This window comes from Alligator sinensis, unplaced genomic scaffold (assembly GCF_000455745.1).
Source record: "Alligator sinensis unplaced genomic scaffold, ASM45574v1 scaffold215_3, whole genome shotgun sequence".
Taxonomy (NCBI): domain Eukaryota; kingdom Metazoa; phylum Chordata; order Crocodylia; family Alligatoridae; genus Alligator; species Alligator sinensis.
Window position 1 is genome coordinate 980,266 of NW_005842175.1, and position 11,618 is coordinate 991,883.

At 43.5% G+C, this 11,618-nt stretch overlaps 1 protein-coding gene across 1 annotated transcript in view; it reads left to right on the forward strand.

Moving 5' to 3' along the window:
* PVALB (parvalbumin) overlaps positions 1–8,049 on the forward strand; it is a 10,498-nt gene extending 2,449 nt beyond the window's left edge. The window contains exons 2-5 of the mRNA XM_006025975.2: positions 201–268; positions 2,034–2,166; positions 2,576–2,685; positions 7,827–8,049. Of these exons, the coding sequence (XP_006026037.1) occupies positions 208–268; positions 2,034–2,166; positions 2,576–2,685; positions 7,827–7,855 (333 nt within the window). The 5' untranslated portion in view covers positions 201–207 and the 3' untranslated portion in view covers positions 7,856–8,049. The remainder of the gene's footprint in view (positions 1–200; positions 269–2,033; positions 2,167–2,575; positions 2,686–7,826) is intronic.
* The last annotated feature ends 3,569 nt before the right edge of the window (positions 8,050–11,618 follow it).

Sequence of the window (11,618 nt, forward strand, 5' to 3'; positions counted from 1 at the left end):
GCTGCTCCTGCGGCGCATGGATGGAGGAGGGGGAAGGGGGGATTGCAAACTGTTTGGTGCCAGCCCCGGGCACTTGTGCACACAGAGCTAGAGCTGGCGCGGGGCCAGCCCGTCCCCGCAGCCCGGGTCATATGAGCAAATGATGAGAAAAGCACTTCTGAATCTTTTTTTTCCTCGCACTTGCCTCCCCGCTCAAACAGTTGCAGGATGGCGATGACCGACTTGCTCAGCGCGGATGATATCAAGAAGGCGGTGGGAGCCTTTGTGGGTGAGTGAGCGGCGTGGCCCCCTCGGCCTCTCCCGGGGAGGGGGGCACTTATTCCGCCCGGGGAGCGGGCTGGAAAGGATGCGGCTGGAGGAGGCAGCCGAGGGGGAAGAGGGGCATGAAGCAGCATGCTAGGAAGGAGCCGCTGCAAACTTCCCCTGGAGAGGGAAATGCCCCATTCAGTCCTCCCTTCTCGGGCAAGGCTCTTTGGGGCGAAGCGATCTCTTTGGGAAAATGGTTCTCTTCAAGCTTTGGGGCACAAACCCCCTTCTTCGGGCATAGGGAGAGGCGACAGCCAACACCCGCATTCATCCTCAAGCAGGCGATCGCCCACAGGGGACCCGGCAGGGTTGGGGGAGAAGCCCCCAGCTCCCCCCCAGGGCTTCTGCTTGCAGGGCAAGGAGGACCCAGGAGGATCCCTCCCCCTCCATGGGCTCGGCTAGCCAGGCTGAAGGAGTGCCCTGGGGAAAGGTGCTGGCTGCAGCCTCCCTCCTGAACCAGCAGCCTCTCCAGGGTGTCAGATTCCCCGTTTCTCTTAGTCAGCATGGGCTGCAGGACACCCCTCCTGTGCTGCTGGCTGCCGCACTCAAGCCAAGCTCTGTGCTCCCAGATGAACTACAGCAGCTCCCACTCAACTGCCCCCAAGTGACCTCGCTCCTTAAAAAGGGGTGGGGGAAGAAACCCCTTCCTCCCCAGATAGGATGCCCTTAGATCAGAGAGCCAGCCAAGCCCCAAAGAACTCCCCTCTCCGGGCACAAGGAGCAGCGGACTAGTGGACTGAGCTCTGCTCCCACAAGCAGGTCCTTCCTCTTCGGCTTGCCTTCCTTGTCCCGCTCACATCCAACAGTCCTGGGGCAAGGGAGCAGCAGCGAAGGGAGTTGCAAATCTCTCCCTGATAAGCAGCTGCCTGGAGACTGAATCATCTTATTTTTTAAGGCTAGCTCAGAGAGGCTGCTGCGGAAGAAGTCAGGCTGCGTTGCGAGTCCATCAGACTTCTTGGAGGTCACTGCATTAGATTCCACTGTTATGAGTAACCTTGCATGGGTGGGAGTTGGAGGAGGTGCTGGTGCAGGAAGGGAGAAGCAGACTAGAGAAAAGCTCATCTCCGTATCTCTCATTTCAGTAACTAGATACCGTTTTTGTGTAAGGTTTGTGCCTCCCAAGGTCTTACACCGCAGCAGTCCTGCCTAGCACACACAACACTTTTTAGTTGCTAAAGCAATGTGCAAATGCAATACTCCTATTTATGATGGGGCTTTTGAGAAAAGGGAGTTATATCCATTTTCTCCAAGGAGTTCTTATCATTGGCAGCCTCTGCAGTTGAGCAGAAAATGTAGTCCAAGATTTTTTTTTTTTAAAGGTAAGGTAGTCTACCCCAAATTCACCTTTCTGGTCCCATGGGCTGTTTTCAACAACAGAAGATATCCTTACTCTCAGCAAGGGGTCGTGCAGTTAAGGCACTAGAATGAGACTGAGAAGATCTAGATTCCATTTCCAGTCCCGTCACAGACTCTCTCCGTGACCTTGGGCAAGTCATTTTATCCTTCTATATCTCAGTCCCCTCTCTTTTCACCTTAGACTGCAGTGTCTTTGGGGTAAGGACTCTAGTTAGGTTCAGTGCTTAGCAAAACGGGACTCAGACATCAGCTGTGGCATCTTGGGATAGGACTTGCAACTTGGACACTGTGCAGTGAGAAAGTCAAGTATATAGATACCAACTTGCTCAGCAACTGGACTAACAAGTCCTTTAACAATTCTGGACCTTTAGCTGCTGAGTCCTTCAACCACAAGAAGTTCTTTGAGATGGTGGGTTTGAAAAAGAAGAGCCAGGATGATGTGAAGAAGGCTTTCCACATTCTTGACAAAGATAGAAGCGGCTTCATTGAGGAAGATGAGTTAAAGTAAGTAGAGATAAATCCTCCCCAGATAGGATGCCCTTAGACTAGAGATCATATTTCTGTTAGTATGCATAAAGACACCCTGGCACAGTGTGATTCCTGACTGACATTTTTGTGCACTACCCAGTTGTTTGCTGGGTTCAGGAGGGGGAGTAAAAGTAGGAACAAAAACATAACTTTGATTGTGATGTGCCTGAAATACATGAATGATACATACTGCATTAATAGCTTCTTCAGAAAAAGGTAGATTGATGAGAGAATTCTGTCTTTGTGGTAAGGATCACCAACACAAGATAAGCTTTTGTATTCAGTTACAAGCATAACCACCAGTGATGGTAATCCGTGCCCTCCAAAAACACCGGACTCCTCACCTTCTGACTCAGCTTCCTCTTTGTTACGTACCTTTCTTTAGATCTGTACTGAAGGGCTTTACCCCTGACGCCAGAGACCTATCAGATAAAGAAACTAAGGCGCTCCTGGTTGCTGGAGACAAGGATGGAGATGGCAAAATTGGTGTTGATGGTATGTAAATTGGGGAATAAGTCTTGGTACTAAAACTCAAAATGTTGCTCTGATGTATGGAGGTGCAACCACCACAGACCTCACTGTGGGCTGTGACCTTGCGGAGGGCGCAATTTGGATTTAATCAAATTGCAGGGCTTGCTAAATTTGTGATGCCCTCCTGCAGGATTTAGAGGGTACAGCAGCACTGAGTGTCAACACTAGAGGGAGCAGGAGTTTACTGAAAGCCAAGACTTATTACAAGATAAAAGCGGATCAGACTCACCACAGCTCAGGACTAAGAGCTTGACTTGACCCCCCCAGTGAAGCTAGTGGAATTCTTTACACTGGTTTCAGTTGTCCAAATCCTAAGTTTACCTGCGTTGATCTTGAACACGGTGCTCAGAACAAGCAAGAGAGAGAAAACACATATGCAGAAGCAGAGTACCAGTATTTCTCCTTAATTAGAAAAAATGCTGTTTCACTTGGATGAAAAAAAAACAGACTAATCATCTGAATGTGCTTTGTCAAGCTCTCAAAGTCCACCATGTAGCCTTTAGGGCAGTGAGTTTCTGTCCAGATTTTTCCAACATGGGTGCCACTAGTAATCTTCACAAGAAAGCTACGAAAAGAGTCACTCGATCTCATTAACCATCACTATTACAAGAAAGGGGCACATGTTTGTCCACAGCATTACCTGATATTTCAAAGTTGATCCCATTCTCTTCTTGGAAAATTCTCGTCAAGTTAATACCTATACAATGTTTCTTCCTTTTCCTCTTTTCTCTCCTCCACCTTACTTGATTTATTGGTAGAGACAATGACATCAAGAGTTCTGAATGAACCCTTTCCTCCGCTAAAAGAAAAGGTGTGGGAAGATTATACCGATAGACAATGGAAAATCATTCTGTAGCCTCCCATCACCCTATCTGCCTGTGTGACAGGTTGAAACCTAGAAACAGCTCACTTTTTTCCTCCCTTCAGATAAAAAAAATCTTAATTGTTGATACTCTCGGATTCACAAAGGCATCTGTACATGCTGTAGGGAGAAGACAAGAGGAAGTGAGGTTATTCAACATGATCTCCTAGTTAATAGGGTGGAAATTGAAGGGAAGGAAAACAAAATTATCCACTGAGAGACTCTTCAGCTGACAACTTAGGTAAACCGCCCAACCATGGCACACTGGTAGATCAATAACTACGGTCCTATTTCTAGGTTTAAAGCTTCTTAAATTCTCAGGCCCTCATTAGGTAACAATGGCAAACAAGCCATAATTATGGCTTTTGTGACAGTAGCTGTACTTTTGCCTAGAATGACAAAACAAAAGAAAAAAAGCCATAATTATGGCTTCAGTGACAGTAGCTGAACTTTTATCAGCATTACTATACCAACAATTCTATGATAGGCTCAGATAATTTCATGCATTATTATTTATTAGTCCTCTGCACTCCAACAACAAAAATCAGAGGCAAGAGTCCCATAGATCTCTTGGGAATAGGATTTGCAGTAAATAACTAACTTGATTCTTATAAAGGAAGCACACAGCTGATTGCTTGTGGTTTACATCCAGGAGTTGTATTGGAGGCATCCAATTCCAGTTTAGCCAATCTGCTGAGTTAAAGAAAATGTGTTTATATTTATAAAGATGTTTCAGAGTCATTTAGTCTTATTTAAACAAATAATGCTTATTCCTTTCAAATTAATCCTGCAACCAACATTAAGACAAAACAATGCCTGAGTGCAGACATATTGTAAAAGAATGATCAGGAGTATTTGCTCAGCCAGACTCTTCTTCCATCACCTGTATGACTTCAATAGTATTGATCTGAATTCCCATTAGTGTAAAACATGACTCAAGGTCTTTATTTTCCTCAGCCCCACCCCTGCTCTTTTCCGGCGATGCCCCCAAAAAGCAACATTCAGAGTTATCTCACTCTGAAGCCAGCATGGTTTGGAACATATAGAAAGGTGCCTGTTGGCACTCTGACCAGAACAAATGAGAGGAAAATAATATGACAAAACATTTTTAAGTGAATCTGACTGTTTCTCAATATGTCCAATTCCAAGCAATACAGATGGAAACCAAAGCCAAAACTCTCATGGATACTTCTTTAAGTTATTTGGATCTTTTTTCAATTTTAAAGCTACATTATTTATGACAAACCCACACACAGACTGACCTCACTCAACCTTGGTCCATCCATTTAACACGAGTCTCATCAATCCCTGGATGACTGCTGAAATCCAGTCTTTTGCAGCTCATTTTGGCAATGATTTAGATTGATCCTTCTTAGTGCAGCTCTCAGCAGCCCATGATAGTTTAGAAGTGAAGGATGGGGATTCAGTGCCCTTTTAAGATAGACCCATTATAATATCAAACTGTTTCTCAGTTATTTCACTGTAGACTTTATACTCATTTTCTCTATGGGATCTCTTCCACTTACAGGTCTGACACTATGAGTTCTCTCTCTGGTCTATTACTTAAAGCCTTTTCTTTTGGCACAACAGAATTCATCTCAGAACTTAATTTTACTAACCTATATATACTTACTGGTGAATGGATCCCAATTTGTGTTTTATGGCTGCCCTGCCAATCTAGAACTGCTGAAGATATAGGGCTTTTTCCTACAAGGGGTAGACCATCTCCCAAGGAGACACTGAGTACATTCATTTTCCAATGGCATCAGTAAAAGTTGAGGGTCTGATCAACTTGCAGAACTGAGACCATGTTTCCTAAGGGTGGTCAACCTCCAGATCAATAAGCAAGTGCTGCAACATAATTTTAGGAGGTTTGTAAGAAAAAATACAACAGAAAGATTGTGAGACCAAGAACATTTTAAAGCTTTTGTGGCTATTGGTAGGCCTATGAAAACAAGTGGAAGATGTTAAAAGAAAAAAAGTTTGAACAATGGTCCAAATGTTTGTCTCAAAAGATGACAACTCACTGAAGTTCTGTGTATATTTTTAATTGTACACATAATTTTCTTAAAAATACAGAAAGGAAGAAAAGATGCTAAGAATTTAAAACCAATGATTAAGGTGTTGGCATTTCTACTATCTTCAAAAATCAGAAGGGATGTGACAAATACTCTTAGGAGTTTCTTTTTTTTTTGCACTCTTGTATTACCTAAAACAAATTACCACAAAACATTATGTGCATAGGAAGGTTGAATTGAGAGAGCAGTCATTAGCCTGTATAACATGTTCTCAGTTATTGTATTTAGCTTTTTCAATGACGTATCACAGATCATGTGTTGAGCTGACATATTCATTTTAAATTTGCATGTTGATATTCAGTTGGCTAGAAAATGAGGTTAAATTGCCATCATTTGACAATCAGCATTTTTGCAAGGTTTCACTCAGTTTCATCACCCAGATTTTGAAAGGGAGAAGAAAACTGAAAAGCAAATGTTGTCAGTAAAAAGGGACAGTCCCACTAAAAAGAAATTCAGTGGCAGTACAAGCAAGTACAGAAAGGGAGTTAAAATGAAAATGCCCTCCACCCCCACAACATTTTAGCATATACTACTGCTAAGCCGTGCAGCACAATCTCTTTGGTGTGAGGCCAAACCGTATTTCAAAAGAAACTGAAAATAAGTTTTAAAAAAATCTATTGTTGCCAATATATCTAATCTGCTAGCTGATGTTAAAACAGGTTGTTTCTGTCTCATGAAGACATAAAAGGTTTTGCCCACATGGAGGTTATGTTTCTCTCTGCAGTTCCTTCACATGGTGGCTTGTACAGACAACTTCTTTCTGCTCTGAATATTCTGGGTTGTTATTCATTCTTAAACTGGCTTGTGCTGCACTTGACTTATCAATCATATTGTTTCACTCTAAATATCTGCTGTGCCTGAAAGGTACACCTGTTTTATGTTGCATGTTCTGCATCCCTGATTCCTCATTTGGAGTTAGGTTTTTCAAAATGACTCGCTGACAAGTGTGGATTTAATTTAAACTCTTTCAGCAGCTCTGCTTAACAGTATGACCTGTTAAGGCTTATCTAAGCTATTCTCAAACTGTTCTACTAAGTGGGGCCTCCACAGCATATGTGGCAGGTATGCCACCATGTTATGGACCTCACTGTTAGACATTGCTTCCCAGCATCTGACTTTGTTTTCTATATTCTTAAAGTGTCAGGCCATTTCTTTCTGTTATGCCACCCTTCAATCATTTCCTCTTAAGTCAGATGGTTACCTCCCCCACTTGTCATCCTTTTTCTTTTAAAGCCCCTAAATCTTTCTCTTTGTATGCCTTCGAATCCTTTTATCATCTCTGTTGCCTGTTTTTGGATTTCCTCCAGTTAATGCCCTCTGGTGCCCACAATGGTAAATGGTACTTTCAAGCATGAGCATTTTGAGGCTGTATGGAGTGAGGAAATAGGACCTCCCTGGGTAATCCAGTATTCAAAGCTCAATGTGGTGAGGAGCTACTCATGGACCTGCAAGCATACCTTTCCCATATGCTTTATATATTTAAATTGTTTGAAAGATTCACTTTTTAACCCAACCACAAGGAAATGAAATCCACAGATTTTTATAACTTTACAGTTGTCACATGTACACTAACAACAACCAGAGGGTAAAAATCCTCTCTCTAGTAAAGTCAGTAGGAGTTTTGCCACTGATGGCAATGTGGGCAAGAATTCATCAAGTGTTTGGAAAGCAAATGAAGTGTCAATCCTGTATTTGTAAAATCTGTGTTTTTGTCATTTTTTAAAATTGAGAATGTTCTATATACTTTTTGGGGCAAAAATGCTAGGAAAAGCTTATTAGATCCTCTGCCAACTGTTGATATCAATCTCACCACAAAATTTATTTCCAATGTTTACCCTCTTCTCTTGATTTGCTACATGTTGGTTTCACAAAGAAAAGTGGCTTTGTAACCAAGGAGTGTCATGCAGCTAATCAAGCACAGTGACGTGGACACTTGGGTGACCCAACGTATCCTGGACTCATTCCTTGGCTTCTCAAATTTGTTTTCCACTTCACTGTGACATTTTCCACTGTAATGAACATAAGTCTCCCAGCCATTCAGGTACTGCGAAAAGCAGATAATGAAGGTCCTGTCAGTAACTCTATGAACCCCTGTATCCTGCTTGCTCCTCATTTACATTTTCCTTCTTTGATGGTTAAAAAAAAGACATTTTTTTCTTTTCCAGAATTCACATCTCTGGTGGCTGAATCATAAAGGCTTTGACCAATCTGAACCCTCCATCCTCCTTCATTGCCCGATTCCAACCACCTCCTGCTGACAGCCTTGGCTCCTGTTCTATTTATTTATGTTATTTTATACTCCAATTCTGTTCTCTGCAACCCTGCAACACTGTAACTGAGCTGAAAGACACTGTTAAAATAATAAAGGTCACATCAATCTGGGCTCTACTCTCTCTATTACCTGTTCCTTATTATATTTCGGTTTGGGGTGTTTGAAAGAAAAGGAATATTTTTTCATTTGGTTTTGCTGACACCCTTCCTGCATCTATACCTCCAGTTTCAGTAAGGTACAAAGCATTTAAAGGAATTATTTTGGATGAAATATACTTACTTACAGTGAGTCATTCAGCCTAGCCTCTCCACACTGTGGCAAGACATTATCTTTAAGCCATTTCTGATAGATGGATGCATACTCATACTCTGGAGAAAGCTCTAGTGATGGCAATTACACAACTTCATTTGGCAGTTTGTTTCTTTGGCTTAACTGTTCTTATAGCTATAAAGCATTTCCTAATATTTAGCCTACATTTTTCCCTGCTGCATTTTAGCAATCAGCAAATCGAAGTCTGCATATATCATTTGTTAAATTTGTCTAGTGCATGGGATCTTTGGACAAAAGGTTCTACAAGAATATCATTAGGTGTCAATCATGCATTGGGATAATTTCCCAAACTACTGAAATGCAGTCATTTTTAGAATGCAGTGTATATTTACCAGCAACGCTACACAAATGTTTAGGACAGAGAGTGACAGATGATTCATCCAAATTAAACCATTGGCCAGATTTAAAGGAAAAGAGAAAGTAAACACCTTGCATTGAGATTCTGCCATGATGCCCGTGTTAACAAGTACACCAAAAAGTTTTGATGCCATTATCTTTTATAGAGTACTTTTATTCAGAGATCTCAAAGTACTTTACAGAAGTTAGTATTACTCCTATTTTACAATGGGGACACTAAGCCTCAGTCACCCCAAACTGAAATACACCTGCAGTAAGGCTACAGCATCTGTTTTACTGCTCATCGAAAACACAGCAGTTTCAGAAACAGAGCATCCTACTCGCATTGAAGGTGGAGCCCTGGTTCATTACTACTTGAGAGAAGTATCATATCATATCATATCATATCAACACTACTTCCCATAACAGAAAAAACTTCAGCACCATTCTGGAGCACTGATTTCATATTCATTCTAAGCTTTGTCCTTTTAAACCTTAGTTTATCATCATTGAATCATAAAAGCACATTATTCTCTACTAATACGAACACTGGTATCACTCTGTGAAACCAGTCCAGACACCTAGACCAGAGGTTTTCAACCTTTTTGGATCAGTGTACCCCCAGCAGCCAGACACAGGGGGGGAGGGGAGGAAGGGGCTGAATGCGGAGCAGCGGCAGGCGCAGCATTCGAGCTTCCCCCACCCTCCGCATCTGGCCAGGCGGGCACTGCCTACGCAGCAGCATGGGATGGTGCATGGCAGCACTCCATCCCCATCTGCCCACGCATACCCCCTAAGGCCTTCTCAAGTACCCCCGGGGGTACACATGCCCCCGGTTGACAACCCCTGACATAGACCACTGTAACACATGGCTCTGTATCAATTCTGAAAAAAGGGTATTTGCTGAAGTTGGCCTCCATCAAGTCCTCTGCTTTTGCAGAGACACAAAGCTAGCATATGGATGGGTGTGAAGAACATAACATCCTTAAGTAAATGGACAGAGTTTCTAAGGCAAGACAGTGCTTGTTCACTTCAAGGCTTTTTCTCAGCAACTGCTGACCTCAAGTGGCAAGAAGATGTAATTTCAGTTGGTGTCAGTAGAAAAGGAATAGGAAGGCTGCAATACTGCAAACCTCCAACACCAAAAACAAAGCAAGCAAACAATCAGTCATGGGTCAGGTCCCCAAGATCATACTAGCATAAAAATTGTAAGACACAAATATAAACTGGTTTCCTTTATATTTGCTTTTTGGATTTTAAGATACTCATTTTCTTCTATTCTCTGTGACTGAGGGCTGGTGACTTAGATTTAAAAAAAACAGAAAACCCCAAAATCTTAACTAAGGCTTAACATGAATCCCTTCCTGACACCTTAGTAACAATGAATGTCAGGCAGTTAGGGCCTAATATGGTCTGCAGAACCCCTATTACCAGTAATAAGTCCTAAGACAGAAAGAAACATAATTTTACTTCTGGGCAGGGGAAATTATATATATATAAAAATACAAGCTAGTAAGAAACAGTGAGCACAGATCCTCTACAAAACATCATTTTCACCTTCGTATTTTATTCTTATAAAAATCTCAACAGCACAAACTTCAATGCACAAACTAAGTCTATTCCATCTCGGAGGAAAGGCAGCAAGAGGGCACAGCAGCCCCCCTGGCTCTCCAGGGACCTAGCAGACCTCCTGAGGCTAAAAAGAAAGGCCTACAAAGGGTGGAGGATGGCAGTCACCTCCAAGAAGGATTATTCTGCACTGGTCCGGTCCTGTAGGGAGCAGACCAGGAAAGCCAAGGCTGCAACTGAACTCCAGCTAGCTTTGAGCATCAAGGACAATAAGAAGTCCTTTTTCAGATATGTGGGGAGCCGGAGGAAAAGCAGGGGCAACATTGGACCCCTGCTGAGCCAGATGGGGCAACTGACAACTGACGCCCAGGAAAAAGCCAACCTATTAAATAGGTACTTTGCGTCAGTCTTGCATCAGTCCCATGGGACGCCCATGCCCGCTACAGGGCCGGGAAGTCCGGGTGAGGGTGATCCCCTGCCCTCCCTTAATGCTGACTTTCTGAAGGAACATCTTGAGAAGCTGGATACCTTCAAGTCAGCTGGCCCTGACAATCTTCACCCCAGGGTACTCAAGGAGCGGGCGAGCATCATAGCCCAGCCTCTAGCACGGATCTTTGAAAACTCTTGGCGCTCTGGTGTAGTGCCCGAAGACTGGAAGAAGGCCAATGTGGTGCCTATCTTCAAGAAAGGGAGGAAAGTGGATCCGGCTAACTATAGGCCCATCAGCCTGACTTCTATCCCGGGGAAGATCTTAGAAAAGTTTATTAAAGAGGCCATCCTTAATGGACTGGCCGACGCCAACATCTTAAGGGATAGCCAGCACGGGTTTGTTGCGGGTAGGTCTTGCTTGACCAATCTCATTTCCTTCTACGACCAGGTGACCTATCACCTGGACAAGGGAGAAGAGATTGATGTCATATATCTTGACTTCAAAAAAGCCTTCGATCTGGTGTCCCATGATCGCCTCTTGGAGAAACTGGCCAATTGTCGCCTTGGGTCCTCCACGATCCACTGGCTGGAAAATTGGCTCCGGGGTCGGACCCAGAGGGTAGTAATTGATGGAAGTCACTCATCGTGGTGTCCTGTGACCAGTGGGGTCCCCCAAGGCTCTGTCCTTGGACCCATACTGTTCAACATCTTCATTAATGATGTGGACACTGGAGTCAGAAGCGGACTGGCCAAGTTCGCCGATGACACCAAACTTTGGGGCAAAGCATCCACACCAGAAGACAGGCAGGTTATCCAGGCTGACCTGGACAGGCTCAGCAAGTGGGCGGACGAGAATCTGATGGTGTTCAACGCCGATAAATGCAAGGTTCTCCACCTTGGGAAAAAAAACCCGCAGCATCCTTATAGGCTCGGCAGTGCTATGTTGGCTAGCACTATGGAAGAAAGAGACTTGGGGGTCATCATTGACCACAAGATGAACATGAGCCTGCAATGCGATGCG